The 27,018-nt window shown below is 49.6% G+C and overlaps 1 protein-coding gene across 2 annotated transcripts in view; it reads right to left on the bottom strand.

Annotated features, from left to right (window-relative positions):
* Window positions 1-2,019: 2,019 nt before the first annotated feature.
* The window catches only part of BAZ1B (bromodomain adjacent to zinc finger domain 1B), a 67,288-nt gene continuing 42,289 nt past the window's right edge, over window positions 2,020-27,018 (bottom strand). The window contains exons 10-20 of one of the 2 annotated variants that reach the window (XM_080830502.1): window positions 26,791-26,896; window positions 25,762-25,860; window positions 21,826-22,003; window positions 19,136-19,318; window positions 11,750-11,897; window positions 10,349-10,496; window positions 8,535-8,647; window positions 5,783-5,928; window positions 4,597-4,700; window positions 3,939-4,311; window positions 2,020-3,470 (exon numbers count right to left, since the gene is read on the bottom strand). In XM_080830502.1, the coding sequence (XP_080686628.1) occupies window positions 3,954-4,311; window positions 4,597-4,700; window positions 5,783-5,928; window positions 8,535-8,647; window positions 10,349-10,496; window positions 11,750-11,897; window positions 19,136-19,318; window positions 21,826-22,003; window positions 25,762-25,860; window positions 26,791-26,896 (1,583 nt within the window). In that variant the 3' untranslated portion in view covers window positions 2,020-3,470; window positions 3,939-3,953. The remainder of the gene's footprint in view (window positions 3,471-3,938; window positions 4,312-4,596; window positions 4,701-5,782; window positions 5,929-8,534; window positions 8,648-10,348; window positions 10,497-11,749; window positions 11,898-19,135; window positions 19,319-21,825; window positions 22,004-25,761; window positions 25,861-26,790; window positions 26,897-27,018) is intronic. The other variant, XM_080830503.1, reaches the window with a different exon arrangement.

Below are 27,018 nucleotides of genomic sequence, written 5' to 3'. Positions count from 1 at the left end.
GGCTGGCGGGCCGGGTCTGCACGGAGCAGAGCTGAAGCTGCCGAGGGGGCAGGGGCAGCAGGAGCCAAAGGAGAAGATTCTGGAGACCAGGGAAGAGAGAGGCGGGTGACGTGTGCATCAGCAGTGACACCGGCCACCTCTGTCCCTTGCCAGTCAGTGGCCAGGGAGCAGTGGTGGTCAGCTAGGTCCTGCCCAGCGGAAACAAGATTTGGGTTTCCAGAACAACTGGGAGGGGAGAGGTGGCCGGTGGCTTCTCCGCACTGGGGGACACTGGGAAAGTTCCAGAGCCTGGAGGAGAGGGAAGAAGGAAACATTGCTTAGAGACCTGTCACGGCAGGCTTCCATTGGATCCTCCTCTCCCGTTTTACAGACGGGGAAGCGCGGAGAGCTTGGGGCCGGGGCTCACCCGGCCAGGCAGCGTGCGGCCTCCAGAGCCTCTGACCTCCACCGCACCCCGGATGCCAGCGGGAAGGCAGGTGGTAGAACCTAGGGCGGTTTTGTCCAGAGAAACCCCTCCCCCAGCGGGGCCTCCCCCCAGCCCTGCAAAGGAAATTCCAGAACCCAGGGGAAGTGCCTCAGAAACCAACACCTGCTGGCCCGTGCGCGGGGCGCTCCCGGCCCCTCCTAGCCACGGCCCTGGCGCACATCTGCACACCCGTCCACGCGGCGGGCTGAGCCTGTGCGTGGGAGGCCCGAGGTAAGGGGAACTTCTTAGCCCTGGCCTCGGTGTTAGTTCCACAGAAATGGTGCGAAGTTCCCAGGAGGCAGCGGTGGTCCCGGGTGGTCAGGAGCTGCTCTCCTGCCTGCTCTCAGCCGCACCCCCCTGCGTAGTCACAGAAGCAGCACCCTCCCTTCCTGCCCGCCTAGAGTTTCTCACTCAGTGCCCTGAGGACGCCCCGGCTCCGTGACAATCCAGACCCCCCCTCACCGCCACCCGACACAGTTCCGCGGCCTCCCCAGCGACAGGGTCTGAGGCGACAGCATGGGCAGGACGAGGGGGAGGGCTCCGCTCAGGCCCCCATCTGCAGGAAAAAGTACTCTTTTCCCCGTTTGCAGGAGTCAGCCCAGGTCAGGTGGCTCCCGTAAGGTCACACCCTTGGCAGGGAGGCTGGCGGTTTAACAGGACCAGGGCGCCCTAGATGAGGAGACGTGGCCTCATGGGTGCCATCCTGGGGCACCCTGCGAAACCCACTGGGCAATGTGACTTCGCGGATATGGCCGGACCCCCGTGTCCGGCTGTGACCGTGTAGGAAATGCTCAGAGGTCGCACAGCTCCCTTCCCCAGAGCCAGAGCGCTGGCCACATCGGAGCTGACCTCGGGGCAGGTGCCCCTCACCCCACCCCGCCACCAGCCCCCGGAGAACTGAAACTCCCCCAGCTTGGCGCAGGCCTGGCTCCAGGCCCCCACTCAGCAAGGCCACAGAGCAGCGGGGGCAGAAGCCGCACCCAGGGCTTCAGGCTTGCCTCCGATTTCTTTTGGTTTTACTCACCGCCGCCCCGGGTTCGGGTGGCCCGGAGCCAGAGTTCCACCTCTCGGGGGATGGGGCCGCACAGTGGGCTCTGCAGCATCTCTGAGTTCTGCAAGCCGGTGGCCACCTAGCAGTGACCTACTGCGATCAAGCACTCGGACTTTAACAATTCTCAGCACAGAAAACAAATGAAGATGTAAGACTGGCGTGTGGGAGGACGGCTGCAGGGAATTCATGGTTTTCACTTTCCGTGTTGTATGCTTCAAGTTTTCCTTCAGGAGTTGTAAAATGTCAGGAGTTGCCCCAAAATTAAGTCCTCAAGCGCTATACAAATGCCCACAGTGAAGTCTTTAAGAGCATTTTGCCTGAATTCCTAGAATTCTAATGAAAATTTTGGGGGGAGGGGTTAGGGACAAGGCCAGGAGAAGCTCGAAGGTCGCGCGTCAGGTGTCCTCTTGCTTCAAGAGGCAGCCGGACCAGCGCTCCGGACTCCGCACGATCCACTCCCCCCCCCCCAAAGACAAAGATTCACCAGAAGTGTTTCTTCTTTATAAACACAAGTACATAATGTTTATTTGAAATTCCAATTTATTACAAGTTTACCCTTTAATGGGGCCCTTCCTCCTTAAAGACAATTAAAAAAAAAAAAAAAACCAACCACAAACAGTTCAGGTGTCACTGAAGTGGGGACACGGGAGTCTCACTGCGAACAAGAACAGACGGGCTCTGGGGTCGGAGGCGGGGCGCGGCGCCGGCGGCTGGGATCATGGACTGGAGCAGCAGTGCTAAGCCCGAACCTGTGGGAGAAGGGACCGGGAGCCCAGCCGGCAGCCACGGGAGCGGGTCCCCAGCCTCCAGGCAGGGCAGGCGGGGCGAGGCAGGGACCACACCTTGAAGTTCCGTATCGAGAGGCTTCATTCTCAAGTTCTCGGAGCTGCAATCCCCTTGGTGGACATCTTTTCCCTTAACTTAAATAGGTACAGAGGAGCTGAGGTGCTCACATGTTCTAAATTCAAAGCTGATAGAAAAGAAAATTAAACCCTGTTTTGCATTTTTATCAAAATCTGCCATAAAAGGGAAAGACTACCAAGTCCCGCCTAACGAGAACGACTAGCGCCAGAGACTAGCGCCAGACTCCCGGTGGAAGGGGGCCCGGCCGAGCCCCTCCTCCGCCCCCCGCCCCGGAAGGACGCGGACCCGCAAGATTCAGCTTCTCCTCGGGGAGCTCCACATCTGCATCCGCATCCGAGTCCAGAACAGGCTCAGAACAGGCTCGGGAGGAGGGAGGCGGCGGCCGGAGATGGAGGCGGCAGAAATGGCTGCCAGGGCAGGCCGAGGGACGTCCCCGCCCCGCCGGGTCCCACCGCTTGCCCTGCGGAGCCTCCAACCCCACTTCTCTGGAGGCGAGAGGACGGGCTGAGGGAGGAGACGGGCGACGTAAAGCAAACACGTTATCATATAAACTGTACTGTACATGTGCCAAAGCAGGACGACAGGAGTATTTTACAAGATGTTCTTTATACAATATCACTGCTGAAACAAGCAACTTTCGGTAACTAGAAAAGTCAATTTAAAAAAAATTAAACATTTAAATTCTTCCTGCTTTTCTTCTGCTCCCCTAAGAGCTTGTGTCTGGTATGTGGGTGGGCTGGGCTCCAACACCCCTCTGGCCAGATCCATCCAAGTGAAGGTCATAGGCATGATTATAAGCAGGGCTCCAGTCTCTACACGAAGTGCCTTAGGTTCTTTGTGGGTTTTTTAGTTTTTTTTTTTTTTCTTCATTTCTTTTGTTTTTGATTTTGAAGGGGTGAGGTGGGGCAGGAGGGGGGCGAGAGCTGTCACAAAGAAGGGGAGGGGTATTCACGAATGGCTCCAGGACATGTCCCTTTACTCTGCCAAGAGCAACTCAAAGAGCACGAGTGTCTCCTGATGCTGGTGAACACAGAATGCGGTATGGCACTCACGGCTACTGTCACCTGAAGGGGCGGGGGACAGGACGGGCTTCAAGAAACAAGACTGTGTGTAAATAGAAATTCAAAAATCAACACCACCTCCCCGTTTGGCCTGATTACCCCGATCCTTCCGTGCAATGCTGTCATCCCTCCCCTGGAGACCAGAGGCTTGGCACTGTCGTGCTGGCCAAAGCAGGAGGGGCCGCAGGAAAGAAGAAAGTTAAAGGATGTGGGCCCACAAGATAGCCATACCCTTGGCCTCTCCCTGGAAGCTCTCAGCAGGGTTAAGGCAGCCCACTGCCCACAGCAGCTCTGGGCAGAGACCACCAGCCCAAGGGCAGGCTTTGCAAAGAGCTCTGCCTGCTTAGGGCCCTCTGGAGAGCTGGGCAAGGCAGCACGAGCTTGGGATGACGGGCATTTCTGGACTCCCTGTGATCTCCTCCCTTCCACATTCTTCTCCATCTTCCCACTCCCTCCCGCCCTCCCCGGCTCTCTCCGGTACCCCCCCCTCCCTTACCACGGCCCTGCCTCTCTATTTCTTCTGCCTTCTTCCCCTGGACTGTCCAATGGGCTCTGACTCACTGTCCCCTTCATCTTCAGCAAGTCGATCGGGAAACTTCTTGCGTTTCCTGCGGACGTACGGGTGGCCGGGAAGGTGTTTATGCAGCAGGGCCACCAGACACTGTTCTGTCTTCACCATGCAGGTCAGCACGTGGCTGCCTCGGCAGTTGTAAAGCTCGGCATTGGCAAACACTTGCTTCATGTCGGTGAGAAACTCCTGCACAGAGCGGTAGCTCCCACAGGAACATTTGTTCTGCATTGTCTGGAAGTCCATGGGGTGAGTGATGACGTCGTAGTAATCCTCAGCCTCGTCTCTGGTCACGGGCTCCCTGTGGAGAAGCAGCGAACGGAGATCTGAGCACAGCCTCCAGGACAGACTGAAACCTGGTTCTCGGAGCCCCACTCCCGCAACGCCCACCCCGTTGTGGATCGGCCGGCCGGCAGGCAGAGAAGCCGTGCTGACCTTGGGTGACGTGCGGGCTCTACCGGTCTGGGGAGGGATTCCCCCGACACTCAGACACGTCCGAAAGGAAGGATCAGGGGCCGTCCCTAGGACCCCCGCTCAGCGCCCCCCCGCCAGTCCTGCTCCCCGTGCCCGAGCACGCCAGGCGCACCTGAAGGGCCAGCTGAAGCGGTACTTGACGATCTTGTGGAGGATCTCCTCGCACTTCTGCAGCTCGAGGCTCTGCCTCCGGGAGCTCCTCTTGGTCTGAAGGACCTGGCACCCAAGACAGACATGCGTTATTATAGGTCTAAGGAAGTGTGGACAGGACAGAAAATATATGTATCGTTTGAAGAGAAACAAAAGTTCAACCACTGCCTCGGAGCAGAGACGGTCAAAAGCATCTGGCGTTTGAGGCAGGGAGCGCGCTCAGCCGGGGGGCAGCCATCGCTCCATCAGCACCCCGCTCCCCCCCGCCCCTGTGGACGCTCCTCAAAGCGGCAGAGGGCAGGCAGCAGCTGCCCTGGTACGGCGGTCCTGCTGGAGGTCGGCCAGAGAGGCCACCGTCACCAGCACTCCAGTGAGAGACAGACCCGGGGTTATGGGAACCACCGGCAGCCAATTCTGTGGGGCTGCGGCTGTGAGGAAAAGCAAGGCAAGAGGTGCGATTCCTCTCCTGCGCCCTCCTGCTTAGCACGTGGGAGCTAAGTGGTGGAGGAGGAAAGGGTGGGCGTCCCCCCCAGGGAGCCATCGCGGCTGTGACTCAGCGATCGGAGCCCCAGGCTTAAAGGGTTAATTAGGTCTGGGCCAGCAGAAGGATCTCGCAATGCCCTCGAGCTCCCTAATGGCCTGCTTTATGCCCCCAACCCACCCCCAACCCCAGTTTGCTCTGCCAAAATCAGTACGTTTCCAAGAGCTTCTTATTGTTCTTTAAAGCTCCAGTGAAATCTGAAGGAAATCCACTAAAATTACGCCGGCTGACAAGCAGAGGGGAGGCTCACGCCCCTCCCGCAACAACTGTGGGCGAAAGACCCGAGGGTGACTGAGGCGCCAACATTGCTGACATTCCCACAATGGAGACCCAGCCCCTGGGAGCTGCTGGAGACACATGGATACTATTTTAAAACCCTTAACGAGTCACAGGCTGCCTGTTAACTCGGGGAGACGACGTCCGCGGGCTGAGCGGGGGATGCCGGACATAGCGGCTCCTGGGGGGCCGGGGCCGCCGGCTGCCTGCAGGCCCGCCCGGGGGCCGTGGGGGCCTCCGAAAGGGGGGGGGGCCCACCTGTTGCCGGCCGGACGCCCAGCGCTGGAGCGGGGACTGACCGACCGCCGCGGGGAGGACGGGAATCACTCACCAGCTCCTCGACCTCCGCGTCGTCCACAGGCGGCGCCTTCGGCCGAGACTTCCTGGCAGGATGCGGCTTCTTACCTGGCCGGCGCCCCGGCCTCGCCGCAGCGGGGAGGACGCCCTGCTTGGCCCGGGCAGTCTTTCGAGGTCTCACTGGAACAGAAAACGCGGACTTCAGAGCCGACAGGGGATGGGGGAGCACGTCTGCGGGACGCAGGGAGCATCTGGTCGAGCAGGGCGACGGCTCCCTTTGGTCATAAGGCGCTCCTGCCTTCTCTCCTGCCCCGACAGGACACTCAAAAGGTGGAGAAGCGGATGCACGGACACCTCTCGGCTGCCGAGGACCTTCCACGAGCCCCTTGGGAAGGCCGGTCCCTTCGGAACGGCTCCTCCCCGCCCCGCGCTGCTCACAGCTACTCCCGTGAACGCGGCCTCTGAAGGAGCCCACGGCGAGGCGGGCAGGCCGGGAGAGGCCGTGTGCTGCCCGCTCTGCTGGACCCCGCAGAGCCCGAGCCGGGCCGCGAGTGCAGGTGCTCACACGTGAGGTGGCATCTGGCCGGAGGGCAACTCCCGCCTCCTAGTTCCCCAAGGAATCCTACACTCGCCAACACGATCTTCTGAGAGCAAAACCGATACCTACTCGAAGTCGTTCTCTGTGAACCCAATTTAGGCTCGGCCCAGTCCTGCTTTCCTGCATTTCTGAAAACCAGACAGTGGGCCAGGCCACTACCGTAAGAGCTTTGCCCGGCACCCCCAAAGGGAGAATAAGGAACACAAAGGTCCCCGAGATGACCCGTGTCTCAGGCTGACAACGGGGAGTCGATGTCAGACAAACCAACATTTCTCAATACGTCCCCAGGGAGTGATGCTCCATTAGGATTAGCTCAGGGGCGCCTGGGGGGGCTCAATCATTAAGCGTCTGCCTTCGGCTCAGGTCATGATCCCAGGGTCCTGAGATCGAGCCCTGTATTGGGCTCCCTGCTCAGCGGGAAGCCTGCTTCTCCCCCTCCCACTCCCCCTGCTTATGTTCCCTCTCTCGCTATGTCTCTGTCAAATAAATAAATAAAATCTTAAAAAAAAAAAAGGCTTCTCCACTGAACATATTTTCCCTTCAAAGTAGGGAGGGGGGCGCGTGGGTGGCTCAGTGGGTTAAAGCCTCTGCCTTCGGCTCAGGTCGTGATCCCAGGGTCCTGGGATCAAGACCCGCATCGGGCTCTCTGCTCAGCAGGGAGCCTGCTTCCCCCTCCCCCTCTGCCTACCTCTCTGCCTACTTGTGATCTCTGTCTGTCAAATAAATAAATAAAATGTTTAAAAAAAAAAAAAAAAGTAGGGAGGTGATATTTGTACAGAGACAGAGGCATACAGAGCCAGTGATGGAAAGAATCAATAAACACTGTTTCCTTCTACGTCTAGACCCTGACAGCCCTTCACCGGCTATTTTAAGGTCTCCAAGCTCAAGCGCAGGCAGGAAGAGAAGCAGCAGCCGACACCGAGGACGAGACTCAGAATGCTAGAGACGGCCACCAGGGCCTTAAGGTGGGAACCAGGGAACACCACATCCTCGGCAGCCTCAACGGTGGAGTAGACAAAGGGCTCTCAAGTACCAATACTTCTCGGACTCCTTTGGCAGGTAAGACCCTAGAAACCTGGAGAGAACGATTTCTTGGAACTTGCAAGAGGAAAGCATCCACGACTCTGGAAACCAACACAAGGAGCACACTGTGACATTCGGGATCTAGTCCCAAACAGGCCTGCACTCCAGTCGTTCTCTCCAGCTAGCAGACGAGGTCCCTCCGTTATCTGGGGTTCAGGGACTACGTGTCTCCTGACCCCGGACAGCTGCGAGATCATGCCAGTGAACAAACAGAAGGAGCCCTCAGGAATGAGAGAAAGGAAGGTGCTCCCAACGGAGAGCCCTGCCCAACTTCGAGGACGGGGGCGGGCGTGCAAACCCAGACCGCTCCGGGTTTTAGCGGCACCCCTGCTCCAAGACTGGTCAGGCCAAGCATCTTCTCAGGCTCCCAATGCTCCGAGTGCTATGACCTTGGGACTGTACCATCTCTTCAAAATCTTGATCTGTGATCTCTTCCCACTAACCCCCAAGGAAGGGTCCGGTCTGTTCTGCAGAGGCAGCTGTAAAAGGCCGGGCTACAGGCTTTAGGTTTACCCAAGAAAATGGCTCCTGAGGAATGGCCATGAGAGAGTGAGAGTCAAAGAGGTTCAGTGTAAAGAGGAGCCCCCCACACCCCCCACGGGCATCTAGTGAGAAACGGACCTGAACCTTCCTAACAACCACCCGAAGCCATGAAAAAACTAGTCTTCTCTTTTCAAACTAGCCAAGCTAGCCGCCTGCACACTACGACAGGGGAAAGATCACTTCTCTGAAAGCAGCGCTGCAGCAGAGGCCACACCCGCTGTCGGGAGAGGCCGGCGGGCTTAGGCCTTCCTTATCCCCAGTCCCCACTGTCCCCACACCCCGAGAGGCCTGCCCCAGAAGACTCTGCATAAACACATTTGGGGCTTTGAATTCCACTAAATCTCGGCCCGAATGTTAAGACCAAGCCATCCAACCTCCCACTAGGAAGGTGGTTACGCGGCACCTTAAAGATCCCTTGAAAACCACAGCAGTGGAGTCACCCCACAGCCACGACACGTGAGAGAGAGAAGACGGCCCGACGGCAGAGCTGGGTGGGCGGCTACTGCCAAGCCGGTCCTCCCAAGTGAGCTTGGAAAACCGTGAAGGCAAACTGAATACTTACATCGCAGCCCGGCGACCTCGTAGTCCTCCTCCTCCTCCTCCTCCTCTTCCTCCTCCTCGTCATCGCTCTCATCATCTTCGCTGTCCTCAGAGGCGGACTCCTCCGTGTAATTCCTGTAGGGAGGGAAACACAGATAGGGAACGCGGTTCCAGGCCCAAGTGGCCCTAGGAAAGGACGCAGTCCCACGGGGAACCCTCGTCACAGACCGGGCAGAGCTGATGACGAGGGGAGGGAACCTGACTCGAGGCCAGGACACGGGCAACGGCACGAGCGCCCAAGCGTCAGCAGCAGGCCTCCCCCGCCAGGCTCCAAACGCTTCCCCACCTCTCCTCACATAAACCAATACAAAACCTATTCCTTTCGTCTCACAAAATCACCCGGATAATGTGACATTTCAGCTATTAAAAGCTGTTCCCAACTCAGGGGGCACTGAAAGGATCAACAGCCTGGACAGGTGTTCCGCCACCTTGATGGCCCCCTTCCAGGAGTAGAACAGCTTGCAGACGACCGTCACATCGAAGCCGAGGTAATCCCAGCTCAGAACAGCTGGTCCAGAGCCCCGCGATCTCAGGGCAGGGCGCCTTACTTGGCTCCAAGTGCAGCTCGGGGGGGGGGAACGCGAGTAACCAGGGAACGCTGTGAGACGGGGTCAGGGTCACACAGCTCTGCCCCCTCAGAGACCACGCCTACGAGCTGCCCTTCCCCAACCTCAGACTGCAACGTGGGAAACAACGGTACTAACTTGGCAAGTCTCGGGCATCTTTACGAGGCCTCACTGGGATGAGGATGAAGACCAGAGCACGACCCCTACCCTCAGGACACTAACACCCTCGTGGGGAGACAGTCCCATGTCAGGCAAGACACACGGAAAGACAGAGATGGACGCTTGGCTGGAACAGAGAAAGGACCAACCCTAAGAATTTAAAAACATTTCACAAAAGCAGTGCCATTTTAGGTAGGCCACGGGCAGGCCCGTCCGTTCTAGGGAGAGGGACTACTCCCAGCCAGGAGGCGCACCCAGCAGGCAAGGGTACCTGGGGGAGGGTCTGCAGCGAGCGTGCGGCCCCGGGCAAGGGCTCACAAAAACGGAGACCAGTATTGTGTAAGGCTCAAAAATGAGGCCAGGCAGTTTGGACTTGATTCTAGAGGCGATGGAAAGACTTAAATTTCAGGATAGTGACGTGAGCTTATCTTTACGCCTAAACCGTTCTGGTGCCCCCACCATAGCTGGATGAACAGGAGGGGGCAAGCGCTGAGGTAAGGAGCCGAGAGGCCTCCGAAGGAGCCCGGAGGAGAGATGGAGGCGGGCAACCGACAGCAGGGACCACGGGGAGTGGGCAGCAGGAGACGGACCCCTGAGACGTCCGGACACGGAACCGGTGTCAACAGAGCACGGAAGCCGAGGGATAGGAAGATGTCCAAGCCGACCCCAGAGTTCTAACCACGATAAAGAAGGGAAAACAGCAGGCCCAGGTAAGGAAGGTCATGAGCTCCAGGACTCGGAGCAGGGGGTGACTGCAGAGGTCATCGCGAAGGGGGCAAAGCAGAAGCATAAGGCACCGGGAGAGAAACGTCATCCGAGGGGACGGTAGGACGCCAAGATACAGCTCACGTCTGGTAGCGAAAACCAGGAATGTCAACATCGAGCTGACACGGAATCAGAGCCCTGTGAGCGCCTGCGGCGGTAATTCCAATGATCAGGCTCCGTACGCAAAGATGAACTTAAACTCCTTCGAATCATTCCGTTTGAATAACTACAGCTTAGTTGTTAACAGCCGTTTCACTGATTTGTTTCTGAGAGAAGAAATTCTCACCTGCCGCGGGAGTTGCGCCTGGCCGTCGCGGGCTGGCAGGCAGGGCACTGCCACTCGCCGTCTGGGACCTCGTAGAGGGCGGGCCTCAGGCAGAACAGGTGGAAAGCCTTGTTGCATTCGTCGCACAAGACCAGCTTGTCGTCCTCACCTGCAGGGGGAGAAACCTGTATGACGGCACCGCCGGGAGCACGGCGACGCTCAGCGAGCTGTCACGAAGGGCCACTCACCCTCGATTAGCACCATGGGGGAGCAAACAGTCCAGCAGAGTATTATCACATGTTTTTCCTAATGCAGTCATTGCTGAAAAGAAATGTAGCACAGGGATGCCTGGTGGCTCAGCTGGTTGAGCGTCTACCTTTGGCTTGGGTCATGATCTCAGGGTGCTGGGATCGAGCCCCGTGTCAGGCTCCCTGCTCAGCAACAAGGAGTCTGCTTCTCCCTACCCCTGCTCGTGCTCTCTCTCACATACATCAATAAAATAAAATCTTGAAAAACAATCTTAAAAAAAAAAAAATGAAAGAAAGAAACGTAGCATAAACTAGGCTACTGGTAATTTAAACTCAGGCCTTCTGACTTATATCCCGAAATCCAGCTCGGCCTCGGAGTGGACCGTTAAAACACTTATGAAGCAGCAACAAAAACCAAGTCACGGCGAGAACGGTCGCTGCTCACCTCCCACTGAGAAATGAACCCGCCGTGAAGTATCACACTTACTGCCCATCTTCTTCCTCAAGCCCCGGCACTTCCCAGTTTCTGACATGGTTTCTCTTAAACCACCTGGTGCCAAAAAGGCACGGAACTGACATGACACGGTCACCTCCCTCTCCAGCCTTCGCTCTAGAACACCGTTTAGAGCAATGAACAGGTTTTTCATAGGTTTTTCTATCCTTGCAAATTAAATCCTAACCTACCTCACAAAATAACGCTAGCCACCGAGGAGTCAATAGCTCGAGGGCTATTAGTCATGAAGTTCCTTTCACGCGGGTTCTAAAAGCTGTGACCATTAAAGAGTCCCAAATGCCCTGCTCTGCAGGACTCGGGGCAGTGGGCCCGACGGGAGTGTGGAAATACTGCCCTCTGCTGGCAGACGTCTTACTTCACGGATGACTACAAACGCCAGGAGATGAGAAAAGAGATTTAAAATTTTAGGTTGATTTGTCCCCTGCAGAAAATTTAAAGATTGGAGAGATAAACTGCTCTTATCCTCAAACTTAAGGAACAAAGCGCTTGCTTTGATTTACTCCATGTAAAAGAGCACTTTACAGACCTCCGGAAGAGGGTAAATCTGTCCCACTGTACTTCAAAGTTAGGTGCCCGGAATTCTTCAGGAGAGAAAATATCTTTGGAATGGAAATTCTAGTCCCTATTGCACTCAGATAAGCAACACGGATCTAAACATACCCTTCTTTCGACAAACTTTGCATCGAGCATTTTCTGCTGACATATCCCACTTAATGCAGGCATCCAGCATCCCAAGCAGAACGTGCATCCGGGAGAAAGTCTGAGCCTCGCGGATCGCGGTCTTCCACTTTTCCAGAGCAGATGCGACCTGAACAGAGAGCAAACCAGGTCAGCGTTACTACAAGGACCTCAAGGACGTGACACACAGATTTTTCACACAGTACTGACACAGAGCATGCACTGAGAACACTAGAGCAGGAAAAGAGGCGAGAGAATGCTGAGGACGTTCCCCTCCTAGAGCTTCTCCACCCCTCACGCATTTATTTTACAGCAAAAATCAAGGCTCATAAGAGTGAAAAAACTTGCCACAGGTTACACAAAGAATGAAGGCAGGGGTGAGGGGTGATGAGAGACCCGTCTGTTCCAATGAAATCCACTTAAAGATTCAGTACCATCTAAAAGCGGGAACACTTACGGAACCCTGTCCTGAGCTAACACAACTCTGGTTAACAAGATGACGGGTCTCTGCAGTACGTGCCACAATCCCAAATTACAGGGCCTGGACACTACAGTAAATACCATCTATAAAGCATTCGACAACACTTAAAAATATTAAGGACTGATACAAAGCATTCCTCTTGACCTGATCACCAACTTCCAAGTAAGTGAAACTTTCAGAGGGCCAGGGCTTAGGCTGACTTCTTTCTGGGCAGTTACTCTCAGCATAATAGACACTGCCTCCGCCCACCGTGAGAAAATGCAAATTAATTCAGGATTACCCAGGGAAAACACAGGACGCAGGAAAATATAATCAGGAATTTCAATGATAAAACACAACCGTCACTGCTACATAAAATAGACATTCTAAGGAAAAACAGAAATGCCATTTTAGGATAATTCACTTATTTCTATCACTGTTTCTTTAGTCAAAAGGTATTTTTTTTAGGTGTTCAAAGCATTTCTTGCCTAAATGATCAGGTAAGCATCTGCAGAGACAAATGCCTCCACAGAAGTCATCACTCTCAGACAGGCAGAAACCACCACAGACGGGGCGCCTGGGGGGCTCAGTCAGTTCAACATCTGCCTTCAGCTTGGGTCACGATCCCAGGGTCCTGGGATGGAGCCCCACATCTGGCTCCCTGCTCAGCAGAGAGCCTGCTCCTCCTCTGTCCCTCTCTCCCTCTGACGAATAAAATCCTTAAACAAAAGAAAGAAAGAAAGAAAAAGAAACCACCACAGAGACAGGCAAAGGTAAGGCTCACTCCCTCCCTACAGCAGAGGCTGAGAGATGAGGTCATCCCACCATCATCCACCCTGTGGGGGCCGTAAGCCTTAACCCGGCCGTGCAGTGAAGGCCAGGGAGCAGTGCACTGCTCGGGCAACGACTAGCTCTAGCTAGGGGACCACCCCGCCGCTGCACGGCCCTGCTGCACGGCCCTGCCCCACGCCAGGCAAGGGCGTCTATTTGAAGTGAGTCTTCCTCCTACAGGAAGGGCTAGTTATGCTGAAGGCCATCGGCTGTACAACAGAGCTGCCAAGGGACACTGAGCCACTTCTGAAGCTGTGGTGGGAGGGTTGACAGACGGGAACAAAGGCTGCCCCTTCTCTTTCTTCTGGAAACAGAGAACCACAGAGAGCCCTGTGTGCATAAACTCATAAACAACGAGAATACATAACCGAGAGGCTGCTAAAACTCTAGTACAGTCTGGCCCATTCCTCAACCCCCAGTGCAGCTAGTTCAACACCTGCCCTCAAAACACAGCACAACTGCTTTCCTCCCCGCTCAGAGCTCCTCCGTCAGCTGTGAGGTCCACACCACAGCTGGCCTCAGGGCAGTGGAGAGCCGACATATGCCACCAGCCAGGTCCTCTTACTGTGCGAACAACCCACATCCCGCCGATGGAACGTGGATTTAGGAATTTTAAGTCCAGTCCCTAAATAGAGTGCCTACTCCGAACAGGCCAAAAAAAAAAAAAAGGCTAAAATGGGCTTTGCTGTCCTCTAGTGGACACTCAGATGCACACACGTAGGAAAAAGTCCTATCAGCAGACAGTACTGCCTTTTACTTATTTCCTATGAACCCTAAGATCCGAGCCCTCAGTAGGGCATCCAGTCTCATTAAAACACAAGCAAACCACCCCCAGCACCCGGAGCAGCTGGCGGCTCAGAAGGCTGAGCGTCCGACTCCCCGCTTCAGCCCAGGCCACATGTAGGCCGTGGGACTGAGCCCAGGTCAGGTTCAACGCACAGTCTGCCGGAGCCTCTCTCTCCCTCTGCCCTCGCTCTACACTCACACTCTCTCTCAAATAAATCTTTTTTAAAAACCCTGAAAGGTCTTAGAAATAAGCTTATTTAATCTCATTTTAATACATATATAGTTTCTATGTTAACAAGTTCACCTTGTAAAGAAAAACAATGGTTTTACATGCATCTGCAGAGCTATGTAACTATCACCCAGGTGCCCCCCAAAAAGAAAAACTGGGGGCGCCTGGGTGGCTCAGTGGGTTAAAGCCTCTGCCTTCAGCTCAGGTCATGATCCCAGGGTCCTGGGATCGAGCCCCGCATCGGGCTCTCTGCTCAGCAGGGAGCCTGCTTCCCTTCCTCTCTCTCTGCCTGCCTCTCTGCCTACTTGTGATCTCTGTCTGTCAAAAAAATAATTCTTAAAAAAAAAAAACAACAAAAAACAAACCTGCACCCCCACTAGTGGTCACTCCTCATTCTCCACCCCAGCTACCACTTCCCCAGCCTCAGACAGCCACTGATCTACCTTTGGTCTGGAGATTTTCTTCTTCTGGACATTTCATAGAACGTGTGGCTTTTTGTGACTGCCTTCTTGGAGCATAATTTTTCTAGGGCACATAATAGTAGCATGTAACAGTACCTGATTTAAGAGCAGTAGTTTATTCCATTTTAAGTGCTGAATATTCTTCCACCGTATGGATCAGTCAGTCACATTCTGTTTATACATTCATCGGGTGATGGAATCCTGGTTGTTTACATTTTCTGGCTATCATAAATCACACTGCTATGGATATTTGTGCACATCTGTATAACTTTCATAATAAAAAACTTTCATTTATTAATTTTGCCCAAGGTCTCACAGCAATTTGAGACCAGGTCTCCTTCACATCTCCACAATACCAATGCTCCTGACATTACAGATACTGGATAATCACTAGCATTCAATTAAACCCACCAAGTTATCCAACCAGACCAGCCTAGATTCCAAACAACCTCTAATTTTGAGGGCAAAACATTAGGCACTCAAGATTTGAAAGACCATCCTGGTTTCCCATCATTGGAAAAAAATTCCAAACAGGCTAGCACATTAAAACAAAAACCCCACCAAAACAAACAAACAAACAAAACCCAAGCCATATTCAAAGACACTGGGGTTTTTTTTGGTTTTTTAAGACACAGCTTTTAAGAAGAGATGAACAGTGGCAACTAAGTTTTGACACTCAACACTGGGGGCATCCAGTAAAATCCTGTGTCTGACAATGCTCCTGGATGGCTAAACACATTATCCTGATGAAAAATTCAAATGCTCCAGCATGTTTAAGTAAAGGTGGTTCCTAGGTAGAAGTGGGTAACAACAGAATGAAAGGAAAGCCGCCTCGTATGCAAAGTCACCATGAATCCCTTTACTAACAGGAAAAAGGCAATATCCCATCTTGAAAGGACAGGACAAGGCTTCCGACCACATTCTTCCACAAAACAACATTTAAAATGAAGAACAGATAATCAGGCTGTCAGGACAAATGCATCCAAAGTAAACAGACAGCCTAACAGAACCCAGGATTTTACCAAATTATACAAGGTCTTTCCCACTTAATGCAAAAAGAAACAAACAAACATTAAATATTTGAAATCATCTGGACTATTACAAAAGGGGATTCAAGAATCAATCTACTTCTTTAAGGAAACTGAAACCCATACTAAAGACTGATATTAACTGACTCACGCAACCACCTGCTGCCAGACGAAACAGGCTGGCCGGGGCTACATAGAAACCTCCAAAGCAACGGACAGCGGAAAATTTCAGAGCAGTGGCAAAGCCGACCTTTGGTCAGGAACTGCAGGCAGGGCATGATGCCACTTTAATGGAGAACATTGTTGAACTACTTAGTAGGCAACCTAATTGATTTTCCACGTTTGTGTACTATATGCCTGGGCCCCAAGGTTCAACCTGCGCAGTGCTCCGATTTTACTCCCAGTCGTACTGAGAATGAAGTCTCCTATGACAGGCTAAAAAGAGGTTACTCTGCTACGGCGAAGAGTACTAAAGAAGAACTTGAGAATTCTACAGCTACTACTTCCCAAGAGAAGAAAATGTTACTGGGAAAGAAATGCCAAGGAAAGATCCCATCAAGAAAAGGCTCTTCCGGGCAGAGTCAACAACAAAGCCCATGCGGTACTTGGCGAGGCTAAAACTGATGCCTAACGAGAAGAGACTGAGCAGAGGAGACGATACACCACTGTCTCGGACTCCGCCCAGAAGGTGACCCGCACGCTACATGCAGCCATTAAACGGAGCACACGGCAATGAGAACCCAGGCCCAGGAAGGCGCTGACACGTGTCCAGTCTCTGGATCTACGCCTGGAACTACAGACCTTGATCTAACTGAATACTCGCTCTCTGCTCCTTACCTCCCCCACCCAGGACTCTCCTTTCATCATCACGCATCACCTTGGCCTCGGGAAGAAAGGGAACAGGACAACAGCGTACACAGATCTGAGGTGCTTCTGAGGGTGCACTCATTCTGCGTAAGCGCCGAGGGCAGAACAAGGAGCAGCTATCAGTGAGGAGAAAGCCAATTTCAGTTCAATCCAACCAGGCCTATGCCCCCTTCCATGACTGGATTAACTCCTGCTTATTCTCCAAACCCCGGCTGACACATGTGCCCCTCTGGGGAGTTCTCCCTCCTCTGCCCCAGGTGTCCCTCACAGGTAGGCTGAGTCCTGCGCTTTCTCGCCAGGACCTGTCACTCCACCACAATCATCCCTCCCACTCCGACAGGACTCTTGGAGGGCAAGGACTCCTGGCTCCTCCTCGTCACTACAACCTCTGGACTCACCACGGGACTGCCCAAGACAAGCCTTTACCAGCTGGGTGCGAAAAGAAGGAAATAAGGAAGGGGGAAAGAGAAATCAAACTCAAAGGAAAGGACTCTGTGGGATAATGCCTGGGACCTCTCCCTTAACGCAGTGGTTTCATGTTCTTTTCTTCGAAAGTAATCTTATGCAAAAAGCTAACAGAGAAAAGAGAAAAAAATGGAGCTGCTAATTATTCTAACAAAGACAAACCAGAGAAGACATAACGTTCATCAGTAAGGAATCAAGGAGCTGAGAAAACGTGGTATCATGTAGATCTACATGGACTGAGTGGGGGGAGACACACAGAATATGTTAATGGGTAAGAGACTGCAGAACACAACGCAGATGATTCTGTTCTGTAAAATTCCAATAAAACTATCTTCATGGGTGCCTTAGTGGCTCAGTGGGTTAAAGCCTCTGCCTTCGGCTCAGGTCATGATCTCAGGGTCCTGGGATCGAGCCCCGCATCTGGCTCTCTGCTCGGCAGGGAGCCTGCTTCACCCTCTCTCTCTGCCTGCCTCTCTGCCTACTTGTGACCCCTCTGCCAAATAAATAAAATCCTTAAAAAAAAAAAATAAACAAAAAAAACCCAGAAAACTGGATATCCACATGCAAAAAACTGAATTTAGACACTTAGTCTACAATTCAAAATGGATCAAAGATTTAAACGTAAAAGTTAAAAATTCTAAGACAGGTAGAAAAAAAGAGAGGGGAAAGACACTGGATGTGTGACACTGAATTTGGCAAGGATCCCCTGGATGTGACACTGAAAGCAGAAGCAACAGAAGAGAACTAGTAAGGCAGAATTCACCAAACTTGAAAACTTCTGTGCATCAGAGGATGGCATCAACAGAATGAAAAGGCAGCTCACAGGATGGGAGAAAAGAGTTGCAAATCATACAATTGATAAAGGATTAATGCCCAGAACATATGAAGAACCTACATAACTCAATGACAGAAAGACACAATCCAATTAAAAGACTGCTGACGACTCAGACACATTTCCCCCAAAGACAAACGGCCAACACGCACACTGCTCCTCACTAATTATTAGGGAAATGCAGATCAAAACCATGAGCTACCACCTCGCACCCGTCAGGATGCCTGCAATCACACAAAGACAGAGAACGTGACAGGCGCTGGCAAGAATGTAGAGAAGCGAGAACCCCGTGCACCACTGTCAGGCATTGCAAATGGTGCAGCCGCTGCGGAAACAAGGCGGTTCTTGAAGAAGCTAAACAGAATTACCATACGATGCAGCAGCTCTACCTCTTGGTATAGAGCCAGAAGAACTGAAAGTAAGAACTGGAACAGACAGCTGTACGCCTGTGCTCCCAGCAGCATTACTGGACATGAGGACCACCTGGCTGCGACACCGGTCACCGCACAGTTCTCCAGGATGACTGGCTGGTGCGGCTGGCTGGCCGGCAGTCTCCTCCCTCCCTCACCGTGCAGCCCTCCTGAGGCCATGCACCTGGCCACAGAGGACAACCTTCTCCAACACAACAGGATCATCCTTCGTCCTTCAACCAAGGGCACACAGCGGCATCCCCTGCTAGAGGTTCCAAACTAGCTCTCAAGGCCCACAGCACCGTAGCCACAACAGTCAGGAGATGGAAGGGACCCAAGTGTGTACCGCTGGATGAACACACAACGAGGCAGATACACGGAGTGGAACATTACTCGGTCCTAAAGGGAAATTCTAGCACATAATGCAACAGAGATGAGCTTTGCATACGTTACGCTAAGTTAAACCAACCAGTCACGAAAAGACATATACGGTATTCCACTTCTACGTAACACTATTCAGAGTCAGTTGAATCCACAGACCCAGAAAGAAAACGGGGTTGCCAGGGGTTGAGGGGACAGTGAAACGGGTAGTGTAGTCTTTGGTGGGCACAGTTTCAGTCTGGGAAGATGAGAACGTTCTAGAGATGGATGGCGGTGACAGGTGCACAACACTGTGAATGTACGTAACAACACACAACATAACAATAGTTAAGATGCCCCATTGTTCCTTATGTGATTTTACCACCATTTTTAACAATTTAAAAACTGCTACCACCTTTTAAAAAGCAATCAGGCCCGGTAAGAGAGGACGGGGCCCTCGGAGACATTGTCCAGCTGCGCTCCACAGACCAGTCTGAAGACCACAGCACTTAGTAGAAGTGAGGAAAATGAACACCAGCTCAGGACACGGGGCTTTAAGGAGGCACACGCACCGCGTGCGACCATTTAGAATCAGAGCCACGCTCCTAGGCACAAAACCCATCTTGGCGAGCACAGTACCTCCGCCTCCTCCGCCAGCTTCTTCTCTTCGTCCACCTCCTCCATCTTGGCTGAATCTTCGCTCTGGAGCTTTCTCCTCTTCTGCTTGGGGGCCATGAAGCCTTGGAGAAACTTCTTTATGACGCTGGCTTGTAGGGCAATCACACACTCACCAAAATCCTTCAGTTTCTCTAACGAGATCACCTACAGGAAACGACAGAAGCAACAGAATGAACGAAAGGCCGAGGTGACAGGAGACTCTCCTCCCCGCCCCACACCGGGACTCTGGTCATCTCTGCACTACTCTGACTTGACGTGAGTCGCGGGGGAAGCTGATTGTAAGCCTGTACAGTGGCAACTCCCCACCAGTTTCAGCGTCACTGGGAAAGTTTATCCAAAAGCAAATTCACTGGGGGTTTTCCTAGGAGGTACAGGTCTTTCACTGACACTAACCCCTCCCCACATATGGTAGTAAAATTCTGTATTTACGCAAAATAACGCATGCTGTCTGCAAGAGGGAAAAAAAAAAGGAGACCATCCTTGACTAAATTCAAATCAATCTGGGCCCAAACGGGTCACACCATATGAATTTGCCTTGGTCCTCAGTTCAATGGGTGCTTTATAGGTTTAAAAGAAGCTGACTACTTCCATTTCCCCAACCATGAGACCCACGGGATGCTGAAACTCACTCTACTTAATTTAGGAAGTTAGGGAGTTCATTCATTCACTCAGCAACCGAGTGTTTACTACGTGCGGACTACAGAGTCAGGGGAAAGAAAAACTGAGAAGGAAAATAAACATTTACTGACCCACTATATACCTCACACACTGTATGCCAGTAATTCACTTTCCATACTCGGTGTCATCTAAACCTCACATCTATTTTAATGCATAAGGACAGAAGCTAAATCACTTTGATCCAAGTCATACTCTTGAATGAACTTTACCTTCTTAGTCATGCAAAACATGTCAATTAAAAAAATAACATTTTGTAACTACAAAGAGAAACAAAGAATGATGATAACCCAATGTTAGCAGGGTGTGAGCCTGGGTTCGGCACAAAGTAGGCAAATGATAAATATTTGCTAAATAAACAAAAAGTAGGGGACCTGGGTGGCTCAGTTGGTTAAGTGACTACCTTTGGCTCAGATCATGATCCTGGAGTCTCAGGATCGAGTTCCCTATCGGGCTCCCTACTCAGAGGGGAGTCTGCTTCTCCCTCTGACACTCCCCCTTCTCATGCGCTCTCTCTCTCAAATAAATCTTTAAATAAATGAATGAATAAACAAACAAAAAAGGTAAGTATTATATTTAAAAAACTGGCAAAAATACTTAGTGTTAAGTAATTCTTTAAAAGATCATTAGAACAGGGACACCTGGGTGGCTCAGTTGGTTAAGCGGCTGCCTTCAGCTCAGGTCATGATCCCAGGATGCTGGGATCTGAGTTCCGTACCAGGCTCCCTGCTCAGCAGAGAGCCTGCTTTTCCCTATGCCTGCTCTGCCTGCTGCTACCCCTGCTAGTGCTCTCTCTCTCTGACAAATAAATACAACCTTTAAAAAAATAAAATAAAAAATCATTAGAACAATACAGATATTTAAATCCTTTTTCCTACAAAATGTACCATGAATTCATAACCAGACTAGTTTTAAAAAAAAAAAAAGAGAGAGTGAGGGTGCCTGGCTGGCTCACTTCGTAGAGCCCATGACTCTAAATCTCAGGATTGTGAGACTGAGCCCCACAGTGGGTACTGAGGTTACTTTAAAAAATAAGTAAATAAAAATAAAGGAGAAAGAGAAAGCTACATACCTAAGATGCATATATAATATGCTAATTCTAACAGCAAAGAAATAAAAATATTTTATGTACCCCAAAGTGATATAAAGACTGAAAGAAATGGAATGTACTTCTATAAATTGAGGGAAAAAAAGACATAACTGCTCAAGACGCAGGACGAATACACATGGTGTAATGCATAGGAGTAATTTGAAAAGACCCACAATTATTAGTGTCCTCTGAGTTACGTGGACTTTATTATTTAAAATTAGGGGCACCTGGGTGGCTCATTGGTTTTAAGCCTCTGCCTTCGGCTCAGGTCATGATCCCAGGGTCCTGGGATTGAGTCCCGCATCGGGCTCTCTGCTCGGTGGGGAGCCTGCTTCCCCCTCTCTCTCTGTCTGCCTCTCTGCCAACTTGTGATCTGTCAAATAAATAAAATCTTTAAAAAAAATAAAAAATAAAAATAAAAAAATAAAATAAATCTTAGACGCACCCGGGTGGCTCAATTGATGGAGGGTCTGACTTCGGCTCAGGTCATAATCTCAGGGGCCTGGGATCAGCCCTGTGTTGGGCTCCCTGCTCAAGTGGGGAGTCTGCTTCTCCCTCTCCCTTTCCCCTACTCCCCTGGCTCATGCTCACTTGCTCTTAAATAAATAAAATCTTTTAAAAAATAATAAAATAAAATCTTAAAAAAAAAAAACCAGAAAAGCTCTTTTTGAACAAAGAATCTAAGCCAATGATTAGATTTTTCCAGATATCAAAGGAAAAGTATCAAATGTACATGGAGAATTTTTGGTTCCACAGGTCTTTCAAAACAAACCCACACATGATTTCCAGGGTCATACAGGGAAGTCAAGAACAATATCAGGGAATAATTCCAAACTGAGTTTCCACGAGTAACAGATCTCCTAAGGGTGTTTGCTTATGTTCTTACCCGGGCTTCAAATTCCGATGTTTCTTCCACATAACCAAGTCCCCCCTTTTGTAACCTAGTTGCAACTTCAATGAGATCACTACGAAGAAAGTTTAAAAGCTCCTGGTTGCCATCACAGGATTTTAAACCCAAATTTGGCTTCCGGGCCAGATGAATAGAATGAATGATGTCCTGGTACCTAGAAAAGTTGGGAAGCAGGAAGGGAAAATAAAGAAACTCTGAGTGACAGGTCTCATTTCTAGAAGACTTACTCAGATCTTCATTTCTCCTTGGTGATCTCTTTAGTTTTGTGTTTCTTGTACAAATTTTCAAATTTGCCTTATTCTTGATTCATTTGAAAAACACACTTCTTATTTTTGGTATTTGATAATCCCAGTATCTGAAGTGTTCTGCTTAACACCTAGCTCTCATTCATGGTTCCTGGTCTGTGTTTTTTGTTTTGTTTTTTTTTTTTAACCTTTTCACCATGCATTTCTTGGGATTTTATTTGTGGAAATTCTTTTGAGGCCTGGTTTGAAGCTGGGCTCCTCCAGAGAGAATACCCCTGTGCTCATGTCAGCTACAGGAAATGCTACCAACATGAGACAACTTTAAATCACCTGCCGGAATGCCTCATAACATAGTAAAAATGTCAAACGGCTGAAACTCTACACAAGGACCTCCAAGTTCACTCTCACATTAAAGACTGACCTGCTGAGGTCCCAGCAACACACTCTGGCGAGACCATAAGCTTCACTGTTGGTTTCTTACAACAAAATGCAAACTTGAGCTCAAGGTCATCTCAGCTGAAGTATAGTAAGTTCCCATTCCATTCTTTTTTTTTTTTTTAAAAGATCTATTTATTTATTTGACAGAGAGAGACCACGAGAGAGGGAACACAAACTGGGGGAGTGGGAAAGGGAGAAGCAGGCTCCCCACAGAGTGGGGAGCCCGATGAGGGACTCGATCCCAGGACCATGGGATCATGACCCAAGCCGAAGGGAGATACTCAATGACTGAGCCACCCAGGCACCCCTCCCATTTCATTCCTTTTTTTTTTTTTTTCTTAAATGTTATTTTCATTTGACAGAGATCACGAGTAGGCAGAGAGGCAGGCAGAGAGAGAGGAAGGGAAGCAGGCTCCCTGCTGAGCAGAGAGCCCGATGCGGGGCTCAATCCCAGGACCCTGGGATCATGACTTGAGCTGAAGGCAGAGGCTTTAACCCACTGAGCCACCCAGGCGCCCCTAAATAAGCATTTTTAATATTATTTTCCTCTGAATACAGCTTCATTGTGTCCCACTGGTTTTCTTGCAAAGGATTTCCCTTGCTTTGCAGAATTCCCTTTATCTTCTTCTTTGACGTTATCTATGAATGTGTTTAACTGCCTGTCAGTTAAGATCTCTTTGGACATTTTTAAGGAATTTGTTTCTAATTTTATTGCAATCTGATCAGAGAACATATCCTGAAACTCTCTATTTTTAAAATCCGTTGAGACTGCTTTTGTGGCTAAGTATATAATTAATTTTTATAAATGTTCAATGGATAGAAAAAACTTTACTTCTCTGCTTCCAACTGGCTTGGTATCATTTTGTTTTTAAATTCCTTTTTTACTGAGGGCCACTTGGGTGGCTCAGCTGGTTAAGCGTGTGCTTTCAGCTCGGGTCGTGATCCTGGAGTCATGGGCCTAAGCCCCCAACACTGGGCTCCCTGTTCAGAGGAGAGTCAGCTTCTCCTTCTCTCTCTGCCCATCACGCTGCTCATGTGTGCTTTTTTCTTTCTCCTTACCCAGCTTGTGGTCTCTCTCAAATAAATAAAATCTTAAAAAAAGTAAATTCCTTTTTTTATTGAAATGAGTAACTGAGTGCACACCCTGTAATTTATATCCTTCATCACTTACTTTCTTGTAAAGAGCATATATAACTGTTTTATAAATGTGAACTTCAAATGGTCTGTGATACATTATCCTATCCCCTTGGCTACCCAAAGGAAATACAAATAACCACCAGCAAGAGAAGAGATAAATAAAGTAGAATCACAAAGATTATACAAATTCCCAGAACAGTATATAGAAAGGAAAATGACAGAACTCGGTTATAAAAATCATGGATGAAACCTGAAATCACCAGTATTTTGCATATTAACTATACTTCAATTAAACACAAAACAAAACAGTATGAAACATGGATGGCTCTTCAGTAAAATAATGCTAAGGAAGGAACATTAATTCTCCAAGATTATGTATGCTTGACAACCTCTAGAAAGTTCAAACCCAGAAAAGCAAGAAAGTTCAAACCCAGAAAAGCAGAAAAGCAAGTGTTTGGGGCTTTTTTTTAATGCTCAACAAAACCAAAGTGTAATTTTGTTTTTAACCCTGACAATCAAGTATGTTAACAAACAGAAGGCACGTCATAGAACCGTACTACTTTGTGGCTGGGTGTACTGACACTTTCCCTCATCTTTCTTAATTTAACTTACCTGCTCATCTCTATACTAAGATACCACAATTCTGAATACAATTTTAATTAATTTATACATTAAGCAGTGGACTAGTATCATGTACCCATCCATTATCACTCACAAAAGTCTAGAAAACTTGCAACTGTAGACTGAACGATACATTACTTCTTCCTTCGATCAAACCCAAATTCAACTATGAAAGCATGCAGTCAGATACTGCAGGTGGCCTTAAGCCAAAACTTTGTCCTGGCTTTGACAGGAGCAATGCCTAGAACAGGAAGGACACCGGCAAATCTAGATGTAGACAGTATTTGTTTGGAGATTTTTAAAGATACAATTCAATATTAAACTCACCACTTTAAAGCATACATTTGCAGTGGTTTTAATGCTGTGGAACCATCAAAACTACCTAATTCCAAAACTTTCATCACCCCAGAAGAAACCCCATACCTCACTCCCAATTCTCCCCTTCCCCCAGCCCCTGGAAACCACAGGTCTACTTTCTTTCTGTCCCTGTGGATTTGCCTACTCTGAAAGTCTTACATAAATGGAATCATACAGGGGATGCCTGGGTGGCTCAGTTGGTTGAGTGTCTGCCTTCGGCTCAGGTCACGATCCCAGAGTCCTGGGCTGCCCCTGTGTTGGGCTCCCTGCGCAGTGGGGAGCCTGTTTCTCCCTCCGTCCTTGCGCCTCCCCCCAACTCATGCTCACTCTCTCTCTCTGAAATATCTCTCAAATAAATAGTAAAAATAAATAAATAGAAACATACGATATGGGCCTTTGTCTAGCTTCTTTGATTCAGTCCATTTTTTCGTGTCAGCCCAGTTACAGCTATAGCACGTGTCAGTACTTTGTTCCGTTTTGTGGCTGAATTTATGGATATGCCATATTTTGTTCGTCCGTCAGCTGATGGACATTTAGGGAGTTTTCATTTTCTGGCTGTTTCCAATGCTGACAAATACTTCTGAACGCCAACTGCCGTGGAACTGCCCTTGTAAGGCTGCCTGACTCTAATGGGGGTCTAGTTCAGTGCATGACACACAGGAATCAATGAACAGTCCTGCTGCACTGTATCTACGTGGTTTAAAAATATGCTTTTCCAAACAAACATGAGTCAAGAAACTACCAAGCAGGGGCGTGTGGGTGGCGTGTGGGTTAAAGCCTCTGCCTTCGGCTCAGGTCATGATCTCAGGATCATGGGATCGAGCCCCGCATTGGGCTCTCTGCTCCGCGGAGAGCCTGCTTCCCTTCCTCTCTCTCTGCCTGCCTCTCTGCCTACTTCTGATCTCTGTCTGTCAAATAAATAAAATATTTTTTAAAATTAAAAAATTAAAAAAAAAAAGAAAGAAACTACACCAAGCAATAAGAACATAAAAGAGTTACAGACACTTTTTTAAATTTACTTTTACTGCTTTTACGGATAAACAAATAACCCCTAAGACATTTATAATACCTAATGCTGAAGAGAAGCTGTGTAGAGCAAGATGAAAATCCTTACCTCTTCTCGAGTCTCTCTTTAAGTTGACTTTCTCTTATTCCCTGAGGGTGAAGGCAATTTAGCAACTCATCCAGTTCCTTCTGACTATCACATAAAAACCTAAAAGGAGCAACACAGAATCAGTAACTCTGAAAAATAATCAAATAGTAAGAAAGGGTCTAAGATTGTTGGTGGAAGTTGGGAGAACAGAATTCCAATCTTGCTCACAAGCAAAACAGATAATTTATTATTTCAATGAGACCTAACGCTAACTTTATCCTAGAATACTGGAGCCAATGTCTCCTACTAAAATATGAGACAAATTTTATAAAGTCAACTGACACACTTGTCCATATACCTTAGAAGAGTAAACCTACATCTAAAAATTAAAGATAAAAGGTCATTAAACCAAAAGGAATCATAGGCAAAACAGTTAATGCAATCACAAAAGAAAAGGGATCCTCTCAAAGCCTGTTTCCCTGCCTAAAAGAATATGAACATAAAAGCAAATCAATGGCTATGTATACAATTTATATTCTTCAATTAATAAAGATGAAAATCCTGGGGCGCCTGGGTGGCTCAGTGGGTTAAAGCCTCTGCCTTCGGCTCAGGTCATGATCTCAGGTTCCTGGGATGGAGCCCCGCATCGGGTGCTCTGCTGAGCAGGGAGCCTGCTTCCTCCTCTCTCTCTGCCTGCCTCTCTGCCCGCTTATGATCCCTGCCTGTCAAATAAATAAACAAAATCTTTTTTAAAATAATAAATAAATAAATAAATAAAGATGAAAATCCTATATCTACACCAAGAACATATACAAACTTACATTATAACGGGGAAATAAAATTCCAAAGCTTAGAATATATTCTTACCAAAAACAAACCAACCAACCAACAAAACAAAACTCAAACCTGCTTTTAAAGCAATGAGTTTACATTATCTAAGAAATCAAAATCATACAAAATGATCTTAACAGATGTTAAGACTGGTGTCACTAGATTAAATATTTTAACATGAAAAAGGAAAAAGAGCAGCCCAATGAATGCTCACGTTACCATAGATTCTGGCCTTGCTTGGGTATGGTGGTCTCTACGGCAACTTCTGTTGCTGGTCCAGGTTGTGTGTTCATGCTTGCATTTTTGCCCAGGTTTGCTTTCTTACCTAAAAAAAAAGTAAACATTAGGTTAATACAGTAAATACGCAATTCTGCATTTCTTTTTTTTTTTTTAAGATTTTATTTATAATTATTTGATAGAGAGAGAAGGAAAACAAGCAGAGGGAGT

Source organism: Martes martes, assembly GCF_963455335.1.
Source record: "Martes martes genome assembly, chromosome: 18".
Lineage (NCBI taxonomy): Eukaryota > Metazoa > Chordata > Mammalia > Carnivora > Mustelidae > Martes > Martes martes.
Note: the sequence above shows the minus strand (reverse complement) of the source record. Positions and strands in the feature narration are given on the sequence as shown.